Here is a 27,661-nt window from a genome sequence, read left to right as displayed (position 1 = left end):
TCTTAATTCCACCCCTCCCCACTAGTCACAGCCTCTTAACCCCTTTCCCTGCTTGGGGTTTACACACATCTCTCCCCATGCTACTCACTGAATGCCCTCCTGGCTGCAGTATCTTTCTGGGTCTGACAAGGAGCTGGACAAGGCCATCAGCTCAGGCAGCACAGAGGATTCCAGGATGCTGACTTCTACAGCACCAGAGCTATAGCAGGCCCCTATCTACTAGTCCTGTCCAATCAGTTACATTGGAGAAGTTCCCTGTGCAACACCAACAGCTGCTCAGCATCTGCAGACTGGGAGGTACCTCTGTGTGTTGCCCAGGGCGTGGCCATAGCCAGGGGCCTGCTGATGCACATAGCCACTTGGTCTCTGCTGCATCTGTCTGACAGGATCCACGAGAGCTGGGTTTGAGCTGGGATGGGAGTTCTGGTAGGGCTGGCTGGAATAGGTGGGAGGTACCATCGTACTGGACTGAGGGGGGTGCTGCTGCAGGCCTATATGGGAGACGTAAGGTGTGTAACCCTGAGGGGAAGAAAGAGCCTTTGTTAAATGTGCTGGGATACAGAGGGAGTGCTGGGGCGGGGCATTTCCCACGGGGACACAGAAACGGCTGCATTAGAAACCCAGGACATCATGGCCCACTTCACCCTCTTCCCAGAGACCGGAAATTTCATGACAGTTGGCAAGTGGGGACCCCAGGGAGAACCAGGTGGCTCCACGGCCCTGCAGCAGGAGTTCACACAGCGCTGGCTCCACCAGAACCCACTTGGCCCTTCATCCTCCTCCTCCCAGGAAGAAAAAAGCCCCACTCACCTGGGAAGGCTGCAGGGCTCCATAGGAAGGGGTAGGGGCCATGTGGCGCACTGGCGGCTGCCCCAGCATTCCCTGGCTCTGCTGAAAAGGAGCACAAGACATTCACACTCAGGAACACGGAGACCGAGGACCGTCCGGCTCACTCTTTGCCATCCTCTGGGCATATGTGAGCTCCTCCCAGCAGTGCTCTGCAAGCACTTCCCAGGCCAGACAACAGCCCGTCCTCCCCCGGACTCAGGCAGGCAGGAGCGTCACGGCCACATGGGTCCCACCTTCCAATCAGGACAAGGCCTTGGAGGACTTTCCCAGGCCAGGCTAAAGAACAGACCTGCCTCCATTTCTGCTGGCCCCACACTCGCAGTGACCCTAACCCCTCCCTCCCCAGGGCTGGGTCCGTCGCCCCCTGCTGGCCCCACAGTCACAGTGACACTAACCCCTCCCTCCCCAGGGCTGGGCCTGGCGCCCCCTGCTGGCCCCACACTCGCAGTGACCCTAACCCCTCCCTCCCCAGGGCTGGGTCCGTCGCCCCCTGCTGGCCCCACACTCGCAGTGACCCTAACCCCTCCCTCCCCAGGGCTGGGTCTGTCGCCCCCTGCTGGCCCCACAGTCACAGTGACCCTAACCCCTCCCTCCCCAGAGCTGGGCCTGGCGCCCCCTGCTGGCCCCACAGTCGCAGTGACCCTAACCCCTCCCTCCCCAGGTCTGGGTCTGTCGCCCCCTGCTGGCCCCACAGTCGCAGTGACCCTAACCCCTCCCTCCCCAGGGCTGGGTCTGTCGCCCCCTGCTGGCCCCACAGTCACAGTGACCTTAACCCCTCCCTCCCCAGAGCTGGGCCTGGCGCCCCCTGCAGGCCCCACAGTCGCAGTGACCCTAACCCCTCCCTCCCAGAGCTGGGTCCGTCGCCCCCTGCTGGCCCCACAGTCACAGTGACCCTAACCCCTCCCTCCCCAGGGCTGGGTCCGTCGCCCCCTGCTGGCCCCACAGTCGCAGTGACCCTAACCCCTCCCTCCCCAGGGCTGGGTCCGTCGCCCCCTGCTGGCCCCACAGTCACAGTGACACTAACCCCTCCCTCCCCAGAGCTGGGCCTGGCGCCCCCTGCTGGCCCCACAGTCACAGTGACACTAACCCCTCCCTCCCAGAGCTGGGTCTGTCGCCCCCTCCTGGCCCCACAGTCGCAGTGACACTAACCCCTCCCTCCCCAGGGCTGGGTCCATCGCCCCCTGCTGGCCCCACAGTCACAGTGACACTAACCCCTCCCTCCCCAGGGCTGGGTCCGTCGCCCCCTGCTGGCCCCACAGTCACAGTGACCCTAACCCCTCCCTCCCCAGGGCTGGGTCTGTCGCCCCTGCTGGCCCCACAGTCACAGTGACCCTAACCCCTCCCTCCCCAGAGCTGGGCCTGGCGCCCCCTGCTGGCCCCACAGTCGCAGTGACCCTAACCCCTCCCTCCCCAGGGCTGGGTCTGTCGCCCCCTGCTGGCCCCACAGTCACAGTGACCTTAACCCCTCCCTCCCCAGAGCTGGGCCTGGCGCCCCCTGCAGGCCCCACAGTCGCAGTGACCCTAACCCCTCCCTCCCAGAGCTGGGTCCGTCGCCCCCTGCTGGCCCCACAGTCACAGTGACCCTAACCCCTCCCTCCCCAGGGCTGGGTCTGTCGCCCCCTGCTGGCCCCACAGTCACAGTGACCCTAACCCCTCCCTCCCCAGGGCTGGGTCTGTCGCCCCCTGCTGGCCCCACAGTCACAGTGACCCTAACCCCTCCCTCCCCAGAGCTGGGCCTGGCGCCCCCTGCTGGCCCCACAGTCGCAGTGACCCTAACCCCTCCCTCCCCAGGGCTGGGTCTGTCGCCCCCTGCTGGCCCCACAGTCACAGTGACCTTAACCCCTCCCTCCCCAGAGCTGGGCCTGGCGCCCCCTGCAGGCCCCACAGTCGCAGTGACCCTAACCCCTCCCTCCCAGAGCTGGGTCCGTCGCCCCCTGCTGGCCCCACAGTCACAGTGACCCTAACCCCTCCCTCCCCAGGGCTGGGTCCGTCGCCCCCTGCTGGCCCCACAGTCGCAGTGACCCTAACCCCTCCCTCCCCAGGGCTGGGTCCGTCGCCCCCTGCTGGCCCCACAGTCACAGTGACACTAACCCCTCCCTCCCCAGAGCTGGGCCTGGCGCCCCCTGCTGGCCCCACAGTCACAGTGACACTAACCCCTCCCTCCCCAGGGCTGGGTCTGTCGCCCCCTGCTGGCCCCACAGTCACAGTGACCCTAACCCCTCCCTCCCCAGGGCTGGGTCCGTCGCCCCCTGCTGGCCCCACAGTCACAGTGACCCTAACCCCTCCCTCCCCAGAGCTGGGCCTGGCGCCCCCTGCTGGCCCCACAGTCGCAGTGACCCTAACCCCTCCCTCCCCAGGGCTGGGTCCGTCGCCCCCTGCTGGCCCCAGAGTCACAGTGACCCTAACCCCTCCCTCCCCAGGGCTGGGTCCGTCGCCCCCTGCTGGCCCCACAGTCACAGTGACCCTAACCCCTCCCTCCCCAGAGCTGGGCCTGGCGCCCCCTGCAGGCCCCACAGTCGCAGTGACCCTAACCCCTCCCTCCCAGAGCTGGGTCCGTCGCCCCCTGCTGGCCCCACAGTCACAGTGACCCTAACCCCTCCCTCCCCAGGGCTGGGTCCGTCGCCCCCTGCTGGCCCCACAGTCGCAGTGACCCTAACCCCTCCCTCCCAGAGCTGGGTCCGTCGCCCCCTGCTGGCCCCACAGTCGCAGTGACACTAACCCCTCCCTCCTAGAGCTGACCCTGGCCCCCCTGCTGGCCCCACAGTCGCAGTGACCCTAACCCCTCCCTCCCAGAGCTGGGCCTGGAACCCCCTGCTGGCCCCACAGTCACAGTGACACGAACCCCTCCCACCCCAGGGCTCGGTCCGTCACCCCCTGCTGGCCCCACAGTCGCAGTGACACGAACCCCTCCCTCCCCAGGGCTGGGCCTGGCGCCCCCTGCTGGCCCCACAGTCACAGTGACACTAACCCCTCCCTCCCCAGGGCTCGGTCCGTCACCCCCTGCTGGCCCCACAGTCACAGTGACACTAACCCCTCCCTCCCCAGAGCTGGGCCTGGCGCCCCCTGCTGGCCCCACAGTCGCAGTGACACTAACCCCTCCCTCCCCAGAGCTGGGTCCGTCGCCCCCTGCTGGCCCCACAGTCGCAGTGACACTAACACCTCCCTCCCCAGGGCTGGGCCTGGCGCCCCCTGCTGCCCCACAGTCACAGTGACACGAACCCCTCCCTCCCCAGGGCTGGGTCCGTCACCCCCTCCTGGCCCCACAGTCGCAGTGACCCTAACCCCTCCCTCCCAGAGCTGGGTCCGTCGCCCCCTGCTGGCCCCACAGTCGCAGTGACACTAACCCCTCCCTCCTAGAGCTGACCCTGGCCCCCCTGCTGGCCCCACAGTCGCAGTGACACGAACCCCTCCCACCCCAGGGCTGGGTCCGTCGCCCCCTGCTGGCCCCACAGTCCCAGTGACACTAACCCCTCCCTCCCCAGGGCTGGGCCTGGCGCCCCCTGCTGGCCCCACAGTCCCAGTGACACGAACCCCTCCCTCCCCAGGGCTGGGCCTGGCGCCCCCTGCTGGCCCCACAGTCACAGTGACACGAACCCCTCCCTCCCCAGGGCTCGGTCCGTCACCCCCTGCTGGCCCCACAGTCGCAGTGACACGAACCCCTCCCTCCCCAGGGCTGGGTCCGTCGCCCCCTGCTGGCCCCATAGTCGCAGTGACACTTACCCCTCCCTCCCCAGGGCTGGGTCCGTCGCCCCCTGCTGGCCCCACAGTCGCAGTGACACTAACCCCTCCCTCCCCAGGGCTGGGTCCGTCGCCCCCTGCTGGCCCCACAGTCGCAGTGACACTAACCCCTGCCTCCCCAGGGCTGGGTCCGTCGCCCCCTGCTGGCCCCACAGTCACAGTGACCTTAACCCCTCCCTCCCCAGAGCTGGGCCTGGCGCCCCCTGCAGGCCCCACAGTCGCAGTGACCCTAACCCCTCCCTCCCAGAGCTGGGTCCGTCGCCCCCTGCTGGCCCCACAGTCACAGTGACCCTAACCCCTCCCTCCCCAGGGCTGGGTCCGTCGCCCCCTGCTGGCCCCACAGTCGCAGTGACCCTAACCCCTCCCTCCCCAGGGCTGGGTCCGTCGCCCCCTGCTGGCCCCACAGTCGCTGTGACACTAACCCCTCCCTCCCCAGGGCTGGGCCTGGCGCCCCCTGCTGGCCCCACAGTCACAGTGACACGAACCCCTCCCTCCCCAGGGCTGGGTCCGTCGCCCCCTGCTGGCCCCACAGTCGCAGTGACACTAACCCCTCCCTCCCCAGGGCTAGGCCTGGCGCCCCCTGCTGGCCCCACAGTCCCAGTGACACGAACCCCTCCCTCCCCAGAGCTGGGTCCGTCGCCCCCCGCTGGCCCCACAGTCGCTGTGACACTAACCCCTCCCTCCCCAGGGCTGGGTCCGTCGCCCCCTGCTGGCCCCACAGTCGCAGTGACACTAACCCCTCCCTCCCCAGGGCTGGGTCCGTCGCCCCCTGCTGGCCCCACAGTCGCAGTGACACTAACCCCTCCCTCCCCAGGGCTGGGCCTGGCGCCCCCTGCTGGCCCCACAGTCACAGTGACACTAACTCCTCCCTCCCCAGAGCTGGGTCCGTCGCCCCCCGCTGGCCCCACAGTCGCTGTGACACTAACCCCTCCCTCCCCAGGGCTGGGTCCGTCGCCCCCTGCTGGCCCCACAGTCGCAGTGACACTAACCCCTCCCTCCCCAGGGCTGGGTCCGTCGCCCCCTGCTGGCCCCACAGTCGCAGTGACACTAACCCCTCCCTCCCCAAGGCTGGGTCCATCGCCCCTCCTGGCCCCACAGTCGCAGTGACACTAACCCCTCCCTCCCCAGAGCTGGGTCCGTCGCCCCCTGCTGGCCCCACAGTCGCTCTGACACTAACCCCTCCCTCCTCAGGGCTGGGTCCATCGCCCCCTGCTGGCCCCACAGTCGCTCTGACACTAACCCTTCCCTCCCCAGGGCTGGGTCCGTCGCCCCCTGCTGGCCCCACAGTCGCTGTGACACTAACCCTTCCCTCCCCAGGGCTGGGCCTGGCGCCCCCTGCTGGCCCCACAGTCGCAGTGACACTAACCCCTCCCTCCCCAGGGCTGGGTCCGTCGCCCCCTGCTGGCCCCACAGTCGCTGTGACACTAACCCCTCCCTCCCCAGGGCTGGGTCCGTCGCCCCCTGCTGGCCCCACAGTCGCTGTGACACTAACCCCTCCCTCCCCAGGGCTGGGTCCGTCGCCCCCTGCTGGCCCCACAGTCGCAGTGACACTAACCCCTCCCTCCCCAGAGCTGGATCCATCGCCCCCCGCTGGCCCCACAGTCGCTGTGACACTAACCCCTCCCTCCCCAGAGCTGGGTCCATCGCCCCCTGCTGGCCCCACAGTCGCTGTGACACTAACCCCTCCCTCCCCAGGGATGGGTCCGTCGCCCCCTGCTGGCCCCACAGTCCCAGTGACACTAACCCCTCCCTCCCCAGAGCTGGGCCTGGCGCCTCCTGCTGGCCCCACAGTCCCAGTGACACTAACCCCTCCCTCCCCAGGGCTGGGCCTGGCGCCCCCTGCTGGCCCCACAGTCGCAGTGACACTAACCCCTCCCTCCCCAGGGCTGGGTCCGTCGCCCCCTGCTGGCCCCACAGTCGCTCTGACACTAATCCCTCCCTCCTCAGGGCTGGGTCCGTCGCCCCCTGCTGGCCCCACAGTCGCTCTGACACTAACCCCTCCCTCCCCAGGGCTGGGTCCGTCGCCCCCTGCTGGCCCCACAGTCGCAGTGACACTAACCCCTCCCTCCCCAGGGCTGGGTCCGTCGCCCCCTGCTGGCCCCACAGTCGCTCTGACACTAACCCCTCCCTCCCCAGGGCTGGGTCCGTCGCCCCCTGCTGGCCCCACAGTCGCAGTGACACTAACCCCTCCCTCCCCAGAGCTGGGTCCGTCGCCCCCTGCTGGCCCCACAGTGGCTCTGACACTAACCCCTCCCTCCTCAGGGCTGGGTCCATCGCCCCCTGCTGGCCCCACAGTCGCAGTGACACTAACCCCTCCCTCCCCAGGGCTGGGTCCGTCGCCCCCTGCTGGCCCCACAGTCGCAGTGACACTAACCCCTCCCTCCCCAGGGCTGGGTCCGTCGCCCCCTGCTGGCCCCACAGTGGCTCTGACACTAACCCCTCCCTCCCCAGGGCTGGGTCCGTCGCCCCCTGCTGGCCCCACAGTCGCTCTGACACTACCCCTCCCTCCTCAGGGCTGGGTCCATCGCCCCCTGCTGGCCCCACAGTCGCAGTGACACTAACCCCTCCCTCCCCAGGGCTGGGTCCGTCGCCCCCTGCTGGCCCCACAGTCACAGTGACACTAACCCCTCCCTCCCCAGGGCTGGGCCTGGCGCCCCCTGCTGGCCCCACAGTCGCAGTGACACTAACCCCTCCCTCCCCAGGGCTGGGTCCGTCGCCCCCTGCTGGCCCCACAGTCCCAGTGACACTAACCCCTCCCTCCCCAGGGCTGGGTCCGTCGCCCCCTGCTGGCCCCACAGTCGCTGTGACACTAACCCCTCCCTCCCCAGGGCTGGGTCCGTCGCCCCCTGCTGGCCCCACAGTCACAGTGACACTAACCCCTCCCTCCCCAGGGCTGGGTCCGTCGCCCCCTGCTGGCCCCACAGTCGCAGTGACACTAACCCCTCCCTCCCCAGGGCTGGGTCCGTCGCCCCCTGCTGGCCCCACAGTCACAGTGACACTAACCCCTCCCTCCCCAGGGCTGGGTCCGTCGCCCCCTGCTGGCCCCACAGTCGCAGTGACACTAACCCCTCCCTCCCCAGAGATGGGTCCGTTGCCCCCTGCTGGCCCCAGTCACAGTGACACTAACCCCTCCCTCCCCAGGGCTGGGTCCGTCGCCCCCTGCTGGCCCCACAGTCGCAGTGACACTATCCCCTCCCTCCCCAGGGCTGGGCCTGGCGCCCCCTGCTGGCCCCACAGTCCCAGTGACACGAACCCCTCCCTCCCCAGGGCTGGATCCATCGCCCCCCGCTGGCCCCACAGTCGCTGTGACACTAACCCCTCCCTCCCCAGAGCTGGGTCCATCGCCCCCTGCTGGCGCCACAGTCGCTGTGACACTAACCCCTCCCTCCCCAGGGCTGGGCCTCGCACCCCCTGCTGGCCCCACAGTCGCAGTGACACTAACCCCTCCCTCCCCAGGGCTGGGTCCGTCGCCCCCTGCTGGCCCCACAGTCACAGTGACACTAACCCCTCCCTCCCCAGGGCTGGGTCCGTCGCCCCCTGCTGGCCCCACAGTCGCAGTGACACTAACCCCTCCCTCCCAGGGCTGGGCCTGGCGCCCCCTGCTGGCCCCACAGTCGCAGTGACACTAACCCCTCCCTCCCCAGGGCTGGGTCCGTCGCCCCCTGCTGGCCCCACAGTCGCAGTGACACTAACCCCTCCCTCCCCAGAGCTGGGTCCGTCGCCCCCTGCTGGCCACACAGTCGCTCTGACACTAACCCCTCCCTCCCCAGGGCTAGGTCCGTCGCCCCCTGCTGGCCCCACAGTCGTCTGACACTAACCCCTCCCTCCCCAGGGCTGGGTCCGTCGCCCCCTGCTGGCCCCACAGTCGCTGTGACACTAACCCTTCCCTCCCCAGGGCTGGGTCCGTCGCCCCCTGCTGGCCCCACAGTCACAGTGACACTAACCCCTCCCTCCCCAGGGCTGGGTCCGTCACCCCCTCCTGGCCCCACAGTCGCAGTGACCCTAACCCCTCCCTCCCAGAGCTGGGTCCGTCGCCCCCTGCTGGCCCCACAGTCGCTGTGACACTAACCCCTCCCTCCCCAGGGCTGGGCCCGGCGCCCCCTGCTGGCCCCACAGTCGCAGTGACACTAACCCCTCCCTCCCCAGGGCTGGGTCCGTCGCCCCCTGCTGGCCCCACAGTCGCTGTGACACTAACCCCTCCCTCCCCAGGGCTGGGTCCGTCGCCCCCTGCTGGCCCCACAGTCCCAGTGACACTAACCCGTCCCTCCCCAGGGCTGGGTCCGTCGCCCCCTGCTGGCCCCACAGTCGCTGTGACACTAACCCCTCCCTCCCCAGGGCTGGGTCCGTCGCCCCCTGCTGGCCCCACAGTCACAATGGCACTAACCCCTCCCTCCCCAGGGCTGGGTCCGTCGCCCCCTGCTGGCCCCACAGTCCCAGTGACACTAACCCGTCCCTCCCCAGGGCTGGGTCCGTCGCCCCCTGCTGGCCCCACAGTCGCTGTGACACTAACCCCTCCCTCCCCAGGGCTGGGTCCGTCGCCCCCTGCTGGCCCCACAGTCACAATGGCACTAACCCCTCCCTCCCCAGGGCTGGGTCCGTCGCCCCCTGCTGGCCCCACAGTCACAGTGACACTAACCCCTCCCTCCCCAGGGCTGGGTCCGTCGCCCCCTGCTGGCCCCACAGTCACAGTGACACTAACCCCTCCCTCCCCAGGGCTGGGTCCGTCGCCCCCTGCTGGCCCCACAGTCGCAGTGACACTAACCCCTCCCTCCCCAGGGCTGGGTCCGTCGCCCCCTGCTGCCCCCACAGTCGCAGGGACACTAACCCCTCCCTCCCCAGGGCTGGGCCTGGCGCCCCCTGCTGGCCCCACAGTCGCAGGGACACTAACCCCTCCCTCCCCAGAGCTGGGTCCGTCGCCCCCTGCTGGCCCCACAGTCGCTGTGACACTAACCCCTCCCTCCCCAGGGCTGGATCCGTCGCCCCCTGCTGGCCCCACAGTCACAGTGACACTAACCCCTCCCTCCCCAGGGCTGGGTCCGTCGCCCCCTGCTGGCCCCACAGTCACAGTGACACTAACCCCTCCCTCCCCAGGGCTGGGTCCGTCGGCCCCTGCTGGCCCCACAGTCGCAGTGACACTAACCCCTCCCTCCCCAGGGCTGGGTCCGTCGCCCCCTGCTGGCCCCACAGTCACAGTGACACTAACCCCTCCCTCCCCAGGGCTGGGCCTGGCGCCCCCTGCTGGCCCCACAGTCACAGTGACACTAACCCCTCCCTCCCCAGGGCTGGGTCCGTCGGCCCCTGCTGGCCCCACAGTCGCAGTGACACTAACCCCTCCCTCCCCAGGGCTGGGTCCGTCGCCCCCTGCTGGCCCCACAGTCACAGTGACACTAACCCCTCCCTCCCCAGGGCTGGGTCCGTCGCCCCTGCTGGCCCCACAGTCGCAGTGATACTAACCCCTCCCTCCCCAGAGCTGGGCCTGGCGCCCCCTGCTGGCCCCACAGTCACAGTGACACTAACCCCTCCCTCCCCAGGGCTGGGTCCGTCGGCCCCTGCTGGCCCCACAGTCACAGTGACACTAACCCCTCCCTCCCCAGAGCTGGGTCCGTCGCCCCCTGCTGGCCCCACAGTCACAGTGACACTAACCCCTCCCTCCTCAGGGCTGGGTCCGTCGCCCCCTGCTGGCCCCACAGTCGCTCTGACACTAACCCCTCCCTCCCCAGGGCTGGGTCCGTCGCCCCCTGCTGGCCCCACAGTCGCAGTGACACTAACCCCTCCCTCCCCAGGGCTGGGTCCGTCGCCCCCTGCTGGCCCCACAGTCGCTCTGACACTAACCCCTCCCTCCCCAGGGCTGGGTCCGTCGCCCCTGCTGGCCCCACAGTCGCAGTGACACTAACCCCTCCTCCCCAGAGCTGGGTCCGTCGCCCCCTGCTGGCCCCACAGTGGCTCTGACACTAACCCTCCCTCCCAGGGCTGGGTCCGTCGCCCCCTGCTGGCCCCACAGTCGCAGTGACACTAACCCCTCCCTCCCCAGGGCTGGGTCCGTCGCCCCCTGCTGGCCCCACAGTGGCTCTGCACTACCCCTAACCCTCCTCCCAGGGCTGGGTCCGTCGCCCCCCTGCTGGCCCCACAGTCCAGTGACACTAACCCCCCCTCCCCAGACTGGGCCTGGCGCCCCCTGCTGGCCCCACAGTCACGTGACACTAACCCCTCCCCCCCAGGGCTGGGTCCGTCGCCCCCTGCTGGCCCCAGTCCTGTGACCTAACCCCTCCCTCCCCATGCTGGGTCCGTCGCCCCCTGCTGGCCCCACAGTCGCAGTGACACTAACCCCTCCCTCCCAGAGCTGGGCCTGGCCCCCCTGCTGGCCCCCCAGTCGCAGTGACACTAACCCCTCCCTCCCCAGGCTGGGTCCCGTCGCCCCCTGCTGGCCCCACAGTCGCTAGTGACACTAACCCTCCCTCCCAGGCTGGGTCCATCGGCCCCCTGCTGGCCCCACAGTCGCAGTGACACTACCACCCATCCTCCCAGGCTGGGCCTGGGCGCCCCCTGCTGGCCCACAGTCCGTCATGGTGACACACTAACCCTCCCTCCCCAGGGCTGGGGGGTCCGTCGCCCCCTGCTGGCCCCACAGTCAGCATGTGACACTAACCCCTCCCGTCTCCCCAGGGCTGGGTCCTGGTCGCCCCCTGCTGGCCCCACAGTCAGCAGTGACACTAACCCCATCCCTCCCCAGGGCTGGGTCCGTCCGCCCCCTGCTGGCCCCACAGTCCGCATGTGACACTAACCCTCCTCCCCAGGGCTGGGTCCGTCGCCCCCTGCTGGGCCCCACAGTCATCGTGACACTAACCCCTTCCTCCCACAGGGCTGGGTCCGTGGCGCCCCCTGCTGGCCCACAGTCAGCATTGACAACTAACCCCTCCCTCCCCAGGGCTGGGTCCGTCGCCCCCTGCTGGCCCCACAGTCGCAGTGACACTAACCCCTGCCTCCCACAGCTGGGCCTGGCGCCCCCTGCTGGCCCCAGTCACAGTGACACTAACCCCTCCCTCCCCAGAGATGGGTCCGTTGCCCCCTGCTGGCCCCAGTCACAGTGACACTAACCCCTCCCTCCCCAGGGCTGGGTCCGTCGCCCCCTGCTGGCCCCACAGTCGCAGTGACACTATCCCCTCCCTCCCCAGGGCTGGGCCTGGCGCCCCCTGCTGGCCCCACAGTCCCAGTGACACGAACCCCTCCCTCCCCAGAGCTGGATCCATCGCCCCCCGCTGGCCCCACAGTCGCTGTGACACTAACCCCTCCCTCCCCAGAGCTGGGTCCATCGCCCCCTGCTGGCGCCACAGTCGCTGTGACACTAACCCCTCCCTCCCCAGGGCTGGGCCTCGCACCCCCTGCTGGCCCCACAGTCGCAGTGACACTAACCCCTCCCTCCCCAGGGCTGGGTCCGTCGCCCCCTGCTGGCCCCACAGTCCCAGTGACACTAACCCCTCCCTCCCCAGAGCTGGGCCTGGCGCCTCCTGCTGGCCCCACAGTCCCAGTGACACTAACCCCTCCCTCCCCAGGGCTGGGCCTGGCGCCCCGTGCTGGCCCCACAGTGGCAGTGACACTAACCCCTCCCTCCCCAGGGCTGGGTCCGTCGCCCCCTGCTGGCCCCACAGTGGCAGTGACACTAACCCCTCCCTCCCCAGGGCTGGGTCCGTCGCCCCCTGCTGGCCCCACAGTCGCAGTGACACTAACCCCTCCCTCCCCAGAGCTGGGTCCGTCGCCCCCTGCTGGCCCCACAGTCGCTCTGACACTAACCCCTCCCTCCCCAGGGCTAGGTCCGTCGCCCCCTGCTGGCCCCACAGTCGCTCTGACACTAACCCCTCCCTCCCCAGGGCTAGGTCTGTCACCCCCTCCTGGCCCCACAGTCGCAGTGACCCTAACCCCTCCCTCCCAGAGCTGGGTCCGTCGCCCCCTGCTGGCCCCACAGTCGCTGTGACACTAACCCCTCCCTCCCCAGGGCTGGGCCCGTCGCCCCCTGCTGGCCCCACAGTCGCAGTGACACTAACCCCTCCCTCCCCAGGGCTGGGTCCGTCGCCCCCTGCTGGCCCCACAGTCGCTGTGACACTAACCCCTCCCTCCCCAGGGCTGGGTCCTCGCACCCTCTGGCCCCACAAGTCCAGTGACACTAACCCTCCCTCCCCAGGGCTGGGTCCGTCGCCCCCTGCTGGCCCACAGTCGCAGTGACACTAACCCCTCCCTCCCAGGGCTGGTCCGTCGCCCCCCTGCGGCCCCACAGTCACAGTGGCACTAACCCACTACCCCTCCCTCCCAGGGCTGGGTCCGTCGCCCCATGCTGGCCCCACAGTCACAGTGACACTAACCTCCCTCCCCAGGGCTGGGTCCGTCGCCCCCTGCTGGGCCCACAGTCACAGTGGCACTAACCTCCCTCCCCAGGGCTGGGTCCGTCGCCCCCTGCTGGCCCCACAGTCACAGGACACTAACCCTCCTCCCCAGGCTGGGTCCTGTCGCCCCTGCTGGCCCACATCGCAGTGACACTAACCCCTCCCTCCCAGGGCTGGGTCCGTCGCCCCTGCTGGCCCACAGTCGCAGTGACACTAACCCCTCCCTCCCCAGGGATGGGTCCGTCGCCCCCTGCTGGCCCCACAGTCGCAGGACACTAACCCCTCCTCCCCAGGGGGGTCCGTCGCCCTGCTGGCCCCACAGTCGCAGGACACTAACCCCTCTCCCCAGAGCTGGGTCCGCGCCCTGCTGGCCCCACAGTCGCTGACACTAACCCCTCCCTCCCCAGGGCTGGATCCGTCGCCCCCTGCTGGCCCCACAGTCACAGTGACACTAACCCCTCCCTCCCCAGGGATGGGTCCGTCGCCCCCTGCTGGCCCCACAGTCACAGTGACACTAACCCCTCCCTCCCCAGGGCTGGGTCCGTCGGCCCCTGCTGGCCCCACAGTCGCAGTGACACTAACCCCTCCCTCCCCAGGGCTGGGTCCGTCGCCCCCTGCTGGCCCCACAGTCACAGTGACACTAACCCCTCCCTCCCCAGGGCTGGGCCTGGCGCCCCCTGCTGGCCCCCACAGTCACAGTGACACTAACCCCTCCCTCCCCAGGGCTGGGTCCGTCGCCCCCTGCTGGCCCCACAGTCACAGTGACACTAACCCCTCCCTCCCCAGGGCTGGGTCCGTCGGCCCCTGCTGGCCCCACAGTCGCAGTGACACTAACCCCTCCCTCCCCAGGGCTGGGTCCGTCGCCCCCTGCTGGCCCCACAGTCACAGTGACACTAACCCCTCCCTCCCCAGGGCTGGGCCTGGCGCCCCCTGCTGGCCCCACAGTCACAGTGACACTAACCCCTCCCTCCCCAGGGCTGGGCCTGGCGCCCCCTGCTGGCCCCACAGTCGCAGTGACACTAACCCCTCCCTCCCAGGGCTGGGCCTGGCGCCCCCTGCTGGCCCCACAGTCGCAGTGACACTAACCCCTCCCTCCCCAGAGCTGGGCCTGGCGCCCCCTGCTGGCCCCACAGTCACAGTGACACTAACCCCTCCCTCCCCAGGGCTGGGTCCGTCGGCCCCTGCTGGCCCCACAGTCACAGTGACACTAACCCCTCCCTCCCCAGAGCTGGGTCCGTCGCCCCCTGCTGGCCCCACAGTCACAGTGACACTAACCCCTCCCTCCCAGGGCTGGGCCTGGCGCCCCCTGCTGGCCCCACAGTCGCTGTGACACTAACCCCTCCCTCCCCAGGTCTGGGTCCGTCGCCCCCTGCTGGCCCCACCGTCACAGTGACACTAACCCCTCCCTCCCCAGGGCTGGGTCCGTCGCCCCCTGCTGGCCCCACAGTCACAGTGACACTAACCCCTCCCTACCCAGGGCTGGGTCTGTCGCCCCCTGCTGGCCCCACAGTCCCACTGACACTAACCCCTCCCTCCCAGAGCTGGGCCTGGCGCCCCCTGCTGGCCCCACAGTCGCAGTGACACTAACCCCTCCCTCCCCAGGGCTGGGTCCGTCGCCCCCTGCTGGCCCCACAGTCACAGTGATACTAGCTCATTCTCAGTGTCAGTCTCCCCATGACGGCTGATTTAATCAATGATGTGGGTGCACAAAGAAGGAAAGGAACCAAGGACCCAGATGACGCCAAATGCTCTGGGTCCTCAAGGTCACAGGTGCTATAGAAATACCAGCTACCTGAGGCAGACAGAAATGAGGGATTAGGAAGTGAAAACCAGCGAGCACAACCCAGGACCCACTGTGCTCTGGGACTACTGCACAGTAAGGGGTGGGATACAGCTCTGCCGTACCAGCTTAGCCTGAAGTTGCTGGCGGAGCAGCTGCCCTTGGGAAACTGGAGGCTGCTGTCTGTAGACTGCTGGCTTGTAGGAAGGATCAATTCCCATCATGCCACTCATCCCCGAAGGCAGCACCCCACTGTAGGAGGGCCGACTCTGCACCAGCTTTCCCAGGGGCATGCGTACAGGTCTGTAGGAAGTATCCAGCCGAGGGCCACCTGCAATAGGAGGAGAAAGAGTCAACCCACCACTATCCCACCACACCAGGATAGGAGCAGCTGCGAAGGGGCACACCCTGCTGGTTATTCGCTCTAGCCAGGCCAAGCCCAGGCAGCTGTGTCTGGTTCTTACATTCGTTCACCTGTCAGATGGAACAGGCTACAGAAACAGAAGCTCATGATGTAAAAGGGACTCCCTTACAGTTGCTACCTGCAGGGTAGTAAGATTCTCCTCTCCCCCACACATACCTGCTGGCAGAGGCTGATTCTGAGCATAGAGACCCACTGGCGACTGCCCATACGCCAGTCTAGACATGGAATTCCCAGCCTGATGATGCATGAGGTCTGCGGGCATGCCAACTCCATAGGAGACTCCTCGGCCAGGGCCCAACACAAAATCCTGCAGGAGGAAGGAGGAGTGAGAGGGAGCAGTACACCTGGAGCCTCCAGGAACTCACAGCTGGGACAACTGGGTCACAAAGCTAATAGGGACAGGACCCTGTGTGCTAGTTAGGGCTACGAGCAGCCTCTCCTCTCCCTAGCAAGGATGCCGAGGGCACACACACTGCCTCTTTCTCAAGAAGCCCAGAGAGGCTCCTCTCCTGGGGAATGCTGGGGAGAGGTCCAGAGTTTCATGGACGCCTCTCGGAAAGCAAAGCACTAACCACCTGCTCCTCACAGGCAGAGCAGAGAGGGCAGATCTGCGGTTGCAGGTGGGACACAGCCCCATGTCAGGTCCACGACTGGCAGGAAAGGCCATGTTACCTCACTTTTGTTGGCAGGCTGGTTGCGTTTTTTGCTCTTGCTCGGTTTCTTCTTGCGCTCCTCAGTGGAGGTGGCAGGATTGGAGCTGGCTTTATCAGCCTTGGCTGGCTCTACAACCTTCTTCTCTGGCTCTAGGGCCACAGGTGTGGGGGGCTCCTCCTCTTCGGGAGGCAGTGGCAGAGGCTCCAGATAGTAGCTGCGGGGCTTGGGTTTCAGGTGTGTATGGTACAGCAGGAGCCTCTGCTGCTCCTCGAACCTGGACACCTTACGATCCACCCGCACAGTCCCAAACCAGCCCCAAGAGAGGGGGGCTGAGTGCTTCAGGCCCTCAAACAGATCCCAGGGGGAAATCTTCTGCTTCGTGGAGACTTGCAAACCCTTGAAAGAAAGACGAGAAAGTCAGTGAGCAACCCCGCAAGTCATTAGCAGCCCTTGGGCAAGGGCACAGGGAGCCACTGAGCCCATACCACCAACTCCACTCCATGGAGCAGGGCTCCTGAAGAGTGGTCCCTGCTCACCCACACCAGGAAACCCTCATTTCTATTGGCCCTCAAGGGACCAGTGTTGTGTCCTTTCTGAAACAATGTTCACCACGTTGTCTCCTATTGCTCCTCAATTCATCCCCCAACCCCTTTGCCGGTCTCCTGCTGGCACATAGGCTGTAAACTGCTGTGGCATGGGTCATGGGCACACAGCCAACATTTAAATCATCAGCAGCAGTACGCATGATGTCTTGGAATATATTGCCTGAAACTATTAATAGGTTAAAACACCTTAACTCTGCCCTTCTCTGATGCGGCTACACCACCCTGAATGCAAGGGCCCTGGCTCTCTTTGGACAGCTGCACAAAACACAGTACTTGGCAAGAGGGTTAACAAACCAGATGCTTCCAGACACCAGCACAGGCTCCAGGAAAGAGGAGCCAGAGGCTGTCTGTGCACCGGCAGCCATGACTCAGAGACCCAGGAACAGGACTACTTGCCTCCTTCTTGAAAATAGAGTCAAAGCCAGCAATCTTGTTGCCTTTGGTGTCAATGAGGGAGCCCTGAGGTTCGCAGGTAATGACGTCCCGAGTCTGCTTGGGAAGAGGAAGTAGCTGTCGCACTTTCTCCAGGCTGTCGGACTGTCGGTCGCCCAGCTCCTTCTGCACTAGGCAGGAGGTGGAGACAAAGGCGTCAGGAGCCATTCAAATAGCAGCATCCAATGCAACTCACCCTACTATCACTGTCACCCCCCACAATGCTCTGCCCCATAACCACCACTGTTCTATCGCCCCATGCCCCACCAACCACTTTTCCATACCCTCTTATATCGCTGCCCCTGCCCTCTGTGCCCACCACACCATATTGCCCCAGTTCTCCAGACTGGCCAGGGCCTCCTCACCCTGAGTTTCTTGACCAGGTTCATGTATGCTCGCTTGTTCTCCTCCATGCTGCCCTGAGAAATACTGGACATGTCCGCAGCCAGGGTGCCATTGATAAGCACGCTCAGCATGTCCAGCACTGTGGTGAAGAGCTCGCTGAGGGGCAGAGCAGAAAGGCTGAGGTCAGGAGAGGGAAAGACCCTGCAGTTCCACAGCTCAGCACCACCCAGAAATGCAGGGCTGCATGAGCACCTCTGCCATCACAGATAAAATGCCCCATTAGCTCACCTGGAGCATGCCCTCAGGGGATGGGCAGGATTTGACTCATCAGCACAGGACATCTTATAGCACACTGTCCGGACTGCAATCCCCATCTCCTCCTCTAAAACTGTTCCACAGCCTCCCAGATCGCTCAACATCCCATTGCTCCTTGTAACCCCCCTGGCATTCACACCCTCAAGACAGCTGGATGTGCCCGTGTGCACACTCACTCAGCCTCTCCTCACAGCTCAGTCCCTCAGCTCTTCCCTGAGCTCCTCACAGCTTTTCTGCATCTTTCCGGTAATAATGATGCCCAAGTGAGCTCAGTGCTCCTGCTGTAGAGAGGGGGCTGTCCTCTCCCTGCTCTACATGTGCCCATGGAGCGTGAGGACTCTTTTGCTGCCATATGAGCCTACGCATTGGGAACTAGTTGCCCATTATTTCTCCTAAGCCTCTTTCAGCCATCCCTGGTTCCCACAAGCTTCTCGCAGGAGAGGTCTGTACGTGCTTGCGGGCTGACTCTCCCCCATGGGACAGAAACATGTGGGTGGGATAACTTGCCCTCACCAGGAGAGGAGCTGGACTAACTCTAGATTCCCCATGGGAAGGGCCCTGCTCCTAGACTTGAAGGAGACAATTACTTGTTTGACTGCATGTCGACAGTCCCACTGCTGATGATGTCCAGGAGTAGCACTGCCCACTCTGTTGTCTGCTGTGTGCTGCGCTGCACTGTGTCAAACATCCCCCCCACCTGGCAGGGAACAAAAGTCAGTCAGAGCCCAGACATTGTCCTGCCACACAGGGAACCCCAGAACCCAAAAGGGAGAGTGGAGGCTAAGCCAGGACACCTCTTATGGGCAGGTGAGGGGGGACAAGCTCCAGACATCCCAGCTAAGGGGGTGCCCTGCTGTAGGCCCTGGAGCAGCTTAGGCCCTGGAGTGGATCTCCCTGACAGCTTGGCAGCAAGTTGAAAAGGGAAGCAATGCTGTGACCAATCTGCAATAAGCATTTCTTAAAGAGTTCAAGGTGTGTGTTCTGGCACAGAGGTCCTCAAAACAGCCAGGTCTCTCCATCCATCCCATTCCCCGCATGGCTTCATACCCAGAAGAGCCAGGGAAATCTTCATCATGCCCTGCACACCCCTAGAAGGGAGGACTCCCTGTTTATCCCCCTTTTCTCCTGCTGCTCACCAGATTCAGTCGCAGTTTCAAGGCCTCATGCATCAGCTGTTTGGCTTTGCAGTCATCCTGGTACTGATCTTCCCGCCAGTTTGTAACAATCTAGGAGATTTAGAAGAGAGGTGAGGACCTCACATGCTGGACCCCTGCACTGCATGGGAAGCAGTGAGTACTCCCCACTCCTCACAGTCTGGGCTAGGGGGAAAGCAGAGAAGATGGGAATGAGGGAGATGCCTTCCCCATGGAGGATGCCAGCCTGTGAGGGTACGTCCATTTGGATGGTCTGTTGTTCCCAAGCTCTTTTGGGGGCTGGGAAGGGGCCTACCTGCTGGACTTGGCTGTAGAGTGAGGTAAGGAGACCTTCTCGCTGCTCATCCTGTCCTTTTAAACATGTCAGCACCAGCGACAAGAAGGGCTGCTGGCTCAGGAGGGACATGCTGGGAAAAAGAAGAGGAAGTGAGCTAGACAATACCAAATGCTAGGTTTGGCTGCCCAGGGCTTCCTGACCTCTCCCCAGAGCCCACCTCTTCTGTTTCTGGCGATCTCGCTCTTTGCGGGACGATGACCCCAGGTGCTGTCCCTTCTCCAGCTCTTCTCCAGCAGCTTTAAGTACATGGCCCTGCACCGATGTTGGCAGTTTGGCGATAAGTGGGGCCACCAGCCACACTCCTGACCTCTCCAAGGAACTGCGACACAGGGCAGACAAAAAAGTTGAGTGAGCCAACCCATAGTCCAGAGTCCCTCTGCAAAGGATCCCACCGTCCCAGGGAGAGAAAAGCTGGGGCAGCACCTACCTGAGGATGGGTTTGGCTTTGTTGCTGGCAGATGCAGTGCTCGCAGGCACGGTGCTGATGCTGTTGACTCCAGTTCCAGTGGAGTTAGCGGAGCTGGTCTCTGCCGACTGCTGGAACACCTCAATTGTGGCCTTGGCAATGTTTTCTAACAAGGAATTCATCTCCTGGAGAGAGTGGAAGTGGCGAGTGGAGTGCAGCACCCCCCTGCAACACCTCTCCTCTTTCTAGAGCACTTGGGGCACTGGCTGATCACAGCAACAGAGCCTGTTTGCCTGAGCACAGCTCGGCGCAATCCTAGCAAGTGAAACTCCCTCATGCCTGCTAGCCTTGGGCGACTCATCCATTCTCGGTGAGCGGTTCCCCAAGCATCCTCCCCCATTTATGTTCCCCACGTTCACGCTCCCTGCCAGGGGTTCTTCCCCCACCTGGAAACACAGAGAGATCCCCATCCAACATGCAGGGCAGCTCTCTAAGCTCAGCACACAACTCACATTGTTTGCTGTCTGCTTAATCATGAGCTGCAGCTCCAGCGAGGACTGCCTCATTGTCCATTGGTCCAAGTTCTGTAACACACAGACACACTGCAAATTAGCCTCCCCTCCAACCACTTCCTCAGCCCACATAGCCCCTCCTCCAGTGATGAATCTTTCTCCTGGTCTCAAGAAGGTGAACGTGTTTAGAGACCAACGTTATGAATGCTTTGTCCAGCAAGGGAGGTTAATGGGAATAATGTGTCAGGGTCTCTCCTCCCCCCTTATCCCACCATGGAGCCACGCAGGACCCACCCCCCCAATACCTGTAGGATGCGTTTAATCCTCTGTCGCTGCGGATTCTCTCCCTCCTCATTGTCCAGCAGTCGGTGTGGGTAACAGATCAGCTGCATCAGCCTCTGGGCTTGGGTGCTGCTCAGAACGGGATCCTGCAAATCATTGCTGTCTTCACAGAGGGACTTCAGACATCGTTCACCCACCCACTCCTGCAAGGTGAGCACATGTCAAGCAGGGTCAGTGCATGGCCTGCACTGTGTTTAGGTGAGCATGCCAAGACAGCAGCCACAGCTTTCTCCTCAAATTTGAGGGGAGGATCTGGGAGCAAATTCAATCCACACGGACCTCCCTAGCAACTAATAGGACACAAAGTCCCTTCTCCTCACTAATTATGCTGACACTGCCCCTTTACTTGTCCAATGCAGTGATTGTAGAAGGGGAAAGACTGGTCCTGGCATGTCAGCAGCAGAGGAACAGAGCTGTAGCTGTTTGTTTATTGACCTATTGGCCAGACTTAACTCCAGACAGTCACCGCCATATCAAGGCTTCACCAAAGCCATTAGACATTCCAAATGTTCCATTAGTAATTCATACATTTTAAGACTAGAAAGAACCATTGTGATCATCCGGCCTGAGCTCCTGCATAACATGGGCCACAGGGCATCCCTGAATTAACTCCTGCCTTCAAGCCCAACGTCTGGGGTTGACCTAAATCATATCTTAGAAGAAGTTCCAATCTTGATTTTAAAATGGTTAGTGATGGAGAATCCGCCATGACACTTGGTATACTGGTCCAGTGGTCAGTTACTCTCACTGTTAAAAACTTGCACCTTGTTTCCAGTCTGAATTTGTCTAGCTTCAATTTTCACTATTGGATCTTGTTAGATCATGGCCTATCAGATTGAAGAGCCTTCTTATTAAATTGTTGTTCCTAAGGTAGGCACTTACAGACTGTGATCAAGTCATCTCTTAACCTTCCTTTTGATAAGCTAAAATAGATTGAAAGACTCCAGGTGTCTTTACCATCGTTTGGAGTTCCTCTCCTCCAATTCTATCCAAAACCCTCTCCAATCTAGCTTCTGCCCCTTTCATTTCTCTGAAACTGCTCTCGCTCAAGTCCCTAATGACCTCTTCCCTGGCTTCCATGACTCTGCCCTCTTCTGGTTCTCTAATCACTCCTTCCCACCTTGGTCCCTCTCTACTCTCCCTCTGCACTTTATGTCTTGGCAATTTCATCTAGAAACACAAATTCAACTACAGTCTCTGTGCTGATGACTCAAAGACTTATCTCCTGCTCTCCAAACTACAATCACCGCCTGTTTCTGACATCCCCTCATGGATGTCCTGTCATCAGCTCCAACTCAATATGGCTAAAACTGAGCTCTTAAATCTTTCCTCCAAACCCTCCCCACTACCTCTTTTCTCCATCACTCTGGACATCACTCTCCTGTCTGTCATTCAGGCCTATAACCTAGACATGGTCTTTGACTCCGGCTTCTCTCTTGGTTCTCATATCCAGGCTGTGTTTGAAGCTTACTGATTCATTCTACAAAACTTCTCTAAAATACAGCTTTTCCTCTCCACCATCCAGCTAAAACTCTCATCATGTCATGCCTTGATCATTGCAACATCCTTCCATCTGGCTTTGACAAACACCGTCCTGCCTCGCTCAAATCCATTCAAAATGCAGCTGCAAAGATAATTTTCCTAACCTTTCGCTTTGACCATGTCACCCCTTTCTCTCCATCGGCTCCCCCTTCTGTAGCACATCAATCACAAGCTACTTCACTTTAAAGGACCTTTGAGGTCCACCCCCACTTTACCTATCATCTCTCATTCATTATCAGGATGTTGACTCTCACCTCCAATCAGCTCATGATGCTACACTCCACTGTCCACTTGTTACATTTTCAAACAAGCAATTTCATGCTTTCTCCCATGCTTAGGTGGTCATCTGCAAAGCTATCTCATTATCCTCCTTCCTTCCTTCCAAACCCTCCCAAAGACTCTCCTTCTCCTAACTTGATAGCAGTTAGGCCACGGGTGTGCTGAGACCACTGTCTATCACACTGACCAATCCTGTCTCATTATTTCCTCCCCGGTCTGTCTGTATCCACCTGTCTCTTGTCTTATACTTATACTTCCTAGGTCACTTAGGAACTTTTGAAAATTTTCTCTTATCCTTCTCTCTGATCTCAGTTGGAACTGGATTGGGGCCCTCTTCTAAGGCAAAATTAAATTAGTTCTAGGTTTTATATCATGTTAACAGGAAATGCCTCCTGCAACCAAGTGTAAGCTCTTTGGGACAAGGACCAATTTTTTGTTCTGTGTTTGTACAGGGCCTAGCACAATGGGGTCCTGAGTCAGGACTAGGGCTCCTAGGTACCACATTAATACAAATAATAAATAGAATATACTTCCAATTATCCAATCAGCATGGGGGACACGGATTTTATTTGGATAATTGGGAATTTGGATAATTGAGAGGGCAGGAGCCATTCAGTAGTGGAGTGGCCTTCCCCACAGCCAGGGGTACCTCCTCACAGTCCTGGCCAGGGGTCTCTGCTCTATGATCTGAAGCTCTGCATTATCCAAATCCTTTCCTTGTCCCCCAGCATGAGATACATGGGGGACAAGGCAGGGATTTGAACAACATGGAGGTTTGGATAATAGGGTTTTGGATAAACAAGAGTATACGGTAATAATAAACAAATAATAAATAAGGCATGTTTTAGAACCTTGTAATTATTCTTGTGGCTCTTCTCTAAATCCTTTCCACATTTTCAACATCCTTCTTGAATTGGGGACGCTGGAACTGGAACAATATTCCAGGAGCAGTCACACATACAGCAATATAACCTCTCTACTACTTGACATTATCCGGTTTATCCATCCAAGGATCACATTAGCCCTTTTGGCCGCTGCATTGCATTGGGAGCTCATGTTCATGCAAACTCACATTTAACCGATTATCCACTATGACCACCAGTCTTTTTCAGAATCACTCCTTCACATGATAGAATCGCCCATCCATGTATGGCCTCCTTCTCTGATCCTAGGTATACGACCCCATATTTGCCATACTGATATGGATGTTTGCTGGATCCCAGCTTATCAAGTGATCCAGGTCAACCTGTACCAGTGACCTATCCTCTTCATTATTTACCACTCCCCCAATCTTAGTCTCATCTGCCAACTTTATCAGTGATGATTTTATGGGTTTTTTTTCCAGGTCATTGATAAAAAATGTTAAGTAGCATAGAGCCAAAAAATTATTCCTACAAGTCCCACTAGAAACAAACTTACTTGATGATGATTCCCTATTTACAATTACATTTTTAGAGCAGTCAGTTAGCCAGTTTTTAATCCATTTAACATGTGTCATGTTGGTTTTGTATCAGTCTAGTTTCTTAATCAAAATGATATGTGATACCACATCTATTGCCTTACAGAAGTCTAAGTATATTACAGCAACACTATTATCTTTATCAACCAAACTTGTCTCACAAAAACAGATATCAAGTTAGTCTGACAGAATCTATTTTTCATAAACCCAAGATGTTTGGCATTAGTTTTATTCTCCTATTTTAATTCTTTACTAATCAAGCCCTGTATCAATCATTCAGTTATTCTGCCCAGGACTGATATCAGGCTCACAGACCTATAATTACCTGGGTTGTCACATTTATCCTTTTTAAATACTGCCACAACATTAGCTTTCTTCCAATCCTTTGGAACTTCCCCAGTGTTCCATGATTTACTGAAAATCCAACATTAATGGTCCAGAGAGCTCCTCAGCCAGTTCTTTTTAAATTCTTGGATTAAAGTTCTCTGGACCTGCTGATATAAAAACATCTAACCTTAGTAACTGCTGTTTAGCATCCTCCTTAGTTACTGTTGGAATTGAAAGTATTTCACCTTCAGCACTATGATATGACATCATCATCACCTGGATTTTTTCCAAATATGGAACAGAAATATTTATTGAACACTTCTGGCTCTTTTGCATTATTATTGATAATTCTACCATTTCCATCTAGTAATGGGCCAATACTATCATCCGGATTCCTTCTGTTCCTGATATACTTGAAAACAGAACAGTTACTTACCCTTCAATAACTGTGGTTTTTGACATGTGTTGTCCATGCAGATTCCACTCATGGTGCCCATGTGACCCAGCCACACAAGATCCGATTCTTTTTGAACAGCAATGTCTGTCACACTCCGAAGTGTAGGTGGTGATAACTAGTGGTCGGAGCAGAATCAGGAGGCTAGCCAACAGACTGAGCCAGAAGCCAGAACAGGACCAAAGGGCAGAGCTAGAGTCATGGTCAGGAGACAAGCCAGTGGTCAGAGCCAGGAGATAGGAATCAGGAGTTCAGAGGTAGACAGGGACTAGGGCTGGAGTGGAGCAGGTAAGGGCTGGTCAGGAAGTAGGTCTGGCGCAGCTGTGGGCATGGAATGCATTGAGTGGCCACTGAGCTCCTGTTGCTACATGGTGATCTGTTGACTCTTCTGACCAATCTGGGAGCACATTCACTTAGTGTGGGTTTATTAGGCTAAGCCAAGCTTATGGGGTTGCTAGGCAACCAAGCCTGAGGCAGCTGAGTTCCTGATAGCATCCACTATAGCAGCATCCCTGCTTTGTGTATCCTTGAAACCACAGACATTGGGGTCTTAAAGGATGGGGCGGCCTCAACTGCCACCCCATTCCTTCGCCAATAAGAATTCCAAGAGAACAGGTCTCCCATTAGTGGAGACCAGATCATGGAGCCTGTGTGGCCAACAGATCTCAAAGAACCACCCTTACTGTAGGATAAGTAACTGTTCTTTGAGTGACTGTACACACAGATTCCACTCTTGGTGATTAAGAAGCAGTGATCTTTAACCTGAAGTTTTGAAGAGGAGTCCTACTTAAAAGGTATGGAAAGCCAGCCCTAACAAAGCTGGCATCTCATCTGGAAGCCTGAACCACGACAAAATGGAAGGTGAAAGTGTGAACGAAGCTCCAGGAAGCTGCTCTAACTATTTCAAATAATGAGATGTTACCTAGAGACACTGTGGAGGCAGTGTCAGCCCTCGTGGAATAGGTTCTAACATGACCCTGAGGATCTTGTCAGCTATCTGATACCAAAGCCTTAACACAGTCCAAAACCCAGCTGGATAATCTGAATGGAAATCCTTTTTGGGAAAGCCACAAACAGACTGGGGGAGGCTGTGAATGCTTTGCCCTAACTCAATAGAAGGATAAGGCTCTCGCCACATATAAGGTGTACACCTTTATTTTTTCTGAGCTGGAGTAAGTTTTGGGAAGAAAACAAGAGATGACCTGACTAGTTGAAGTGAAAGTCTGAAACTTGGGAGAAGCCTAAGGATGACACTGTCCTTAAGATACATAGAGGACCCACCATGAAGGCCGATATTTCATTGACTCATCTGGCTGAGCTAACGGACACCAAAAAGGCCATCTTTGTCTACAAGTAATAGAGGGAGCGAGTTGCCCTGGGATCTAAAGGGGGTCCCATTAAGACAGTTAGAACCAAACTGAGGTTCCTTAACTTGGGGTGGGAGGTGGGAGGAACATGAGAAATTTCAATACTGTGGGGAGAGCAAACACGCCGTAACTCTGGACTGGCAGGAGGTTTGCAGAAATCGCTGTCTGTGCACTCTAATGGAACAAACAAAAAACCCAGATTGCTTCAGGGAAGATAGCTAGCCCAGGATGGGTCAAATTGAAGTATTTAATGGTGAAAGCTGCTGCTGGGTTGCCCAGACAGAAAACCTTCTCCATATAGCTCTGTATGTTAGCCTGAGAGAAGGCTTTCTGCTTTGTAACAAAATGTTCTGTACTCCAGATGAGCAGTCCCTGTCCAAGGGAGTCATCCAGCCAGCATTCAAGCAGGCAGGTGAAGCCAGGCTGGTGCAATATGAGGCTGTGGTTCTGAGACATTACATTGGAAAGAAGTGGTAAGGAAGCTGGTGGGCTGTCCAAAATATTCATCAATTCAGAGAACTGAAACTGTCTAGGTCATGCTGGAACTATCAGGCTATTGTGACCTGAGTCCTGTTTCAGTTTTCTCAGAAATCAGGGAATTGGTGGAAAAACAAACAGACCTACCTGGCATCCATGGGAGAAGAAAGGTGTCTGTCAGCAAGCCTGGGCTCATGCTCATTCTGGAGTAAAATACTTCCTGCTTGCTTTTCTGGCATGTTGTGAACACATTAGGAACCCCCATCTGACAAAGATGTCATGGAGGATGAAACTGCTGAGGTACTATTTGTAGTTCTCTGAAAAGTGGCTGCTGAAATGGTCTGTCGGGGTGTTCTGGATACCAGGCAGGTGTGGAGCTACTGCCACAATGCAGTGAGGTATGCACCATTCCCAAAGGTATGCTGTGTCTTTACAGAGTGGAGAGGATCTTGCTTCCCCCGTCTGTTGATAAAGTACACTCCAGTGGTGCTGGCTGTGAGAATTTGATCAGTGAGGTACCAAAGGAGAGGTAGGAAGGCCTGGCATGCTAATGGTATGGCTCTAACTTACAAGATATGTGTGCAATAAGCCCTCCAGAGGGAGCCACAGCCTCTGTATCTTGAGATGATCAAGATAAGCTCCCCAACCAAGAGGGTAGGAGTCCATTACCAGGGTCTTAGAAGGGAGAGGCACAGAGAATGGAACTCCACTGTAGATTTGAAGCAGATCTGTCTGCCAGCTTACCGAGGATAGGACTTCTGACATGACCATGACCAGCTGGTCCATGCTGTGTCTGTTACTCAGATAGATTGATCTCAACCAGCCTTGTAGTGGCCAAAGGTGAAGTCCAGTCAGGCATGCTGCTTGACACAGGTGCACACTGCCATAGGCATGTGCCCCATACACCTCACTGATCTTCTGGAGTGCAAAGCTGACTGAAGAGATCTACCGTCATTTGAAATCACTGCGGTAAGTATGCTCTTGCCAGTCTGGAATCTAACACTACGATGAACTCTTTTGCCTATGTCAGAGTGGACTTGTCCTTGTTGACCTTGAGGTCCACGGAGGCAAAGAGATGGATTGTATTAATTGGGTCAGTAACTTGCTGTGGGAATCTTCCCCGAATCAGTGAGTCATCCAGATTGAGATAAACTTGTAGTCCCAGTCTGCAAGAGTATGCAGCCACTAAAGCCAGGACTTTGGCAAAGACCCATGGGGCCACTCAAAGACCAACTGACAGGACTCTGTCTTGGCAGAGGAATGTTCCTACCAAGAATCTTAGATACTTTCTGGGAGTTGTGTGGATGAAAATGTTCAAGTATGCATCCTGAACCAGTCCACGTGATCCAGGGGAACATACTATGGAAACTAGGGTGACCATATGGAATTTGAAATGACACAAACACACTGAAAGGTCAAAGGTTTAGGATAGGTCTCCAGCCTCTTTGATATGGAACTGAGTAATATATGGGAATACAAGTCCCTTCA

General features: G+C 59.8%; 1 protein-coding gene across 9 annotated transcripts in view; it reads right to left on the bottom strand.

Moving 5' to 3' along the window:
* MED12 (mediator complex subunit 12) overlaps nucleotides 1–27,661 on the bottom strand; it is a 90,430-nt gene that overhangs the window by 15,951 nt on the left and 46,818 nt on the right. For 6 of the 9 annotated variants that reach the window (XM_043491873.1, XM_038415598.2, XM_043491869.1 and 3 more), the window contains 14 exons: nucleotides 20,232–20,411; nucleotides 19,927–19,998; nucleotides 19,436–19,599; nucleotides 19,166–19,327; nucleotides 18,967–19,078; nucleotides 18,654–18,743; nucleotides 18,105–18,214; nucleotides 17,223–17,358; nucleotides 16,822–16,983; nucleotides 15,839–16,216; nucleotides 15,323–15,473; nucleotides 14,868–15,073; nucleotides 811–891; nucleotides 302–519 (listed from right to left, as the gene is read on the bottom strand). In XM_043491873.1, the coding sequence (XP_043347808.1) occupies nucleotides 302–519; nucleotides 811–891; nucleotides 14,868–15,073; nucleotides 15,323–15,473; nucleotides 15,839–16,216; nucleotides 16,822–16,983; nucleotides 17,223–17,358; nucleotides 18,105–18,214; nucleotides 18,654–18,743; nucleotides 18,967–19,078; nucleotides 19,166–19,327; nucleotides 19,436–19,599; nucleotides 19,927–19,998; nucleotides 20,232–20,411 (2,222 nt within the window). The remainder of the gene's footprint in view (nucleotides 1–301; nucleotides 520–810; nucleotides 892–14,867; nucleotides 15,074–15,322; nucleotides 15,474–15,838; nucleotides 16,217–16,821; nucleotides 16,984–17,222; nucleotides 17,359–18,104; nucleotides 18,215–18,653; nucleotides 18,744–18,966; nucleotides 19,079–19,165; nucleotides 19,328–19,435; nucleotides 19,600–19,926; nucleotides 19,999–20,231; nucleotides 20,412–27,661) is intronic. The other 3 variants (XM_038415599.2, XM_043491871.1, XM_043491872.1) reach the window with 1 other exon arrangement.

This window comes from Dermochelys coriacea, chromosome 9, assembly GCF_009764565.3.
Source record: "Dermochelys coriacea isolate rDerCor1 chromosome 9, rDerCor1.pri.v4, whole genome shotgun sequence".
Classification (NCBI taxonomy): domain Eukaryota; kingdom Metazoa; phylum Chordata; order Testudines; family Dermochelyidae; genus Dermochelys; species Dermochelys coriacea.
The sequence above is the reverse complement of the archived record's forward strand: the minus strand, read 5'-3'. Positions and strand labels throughout refer to the sequence as shown.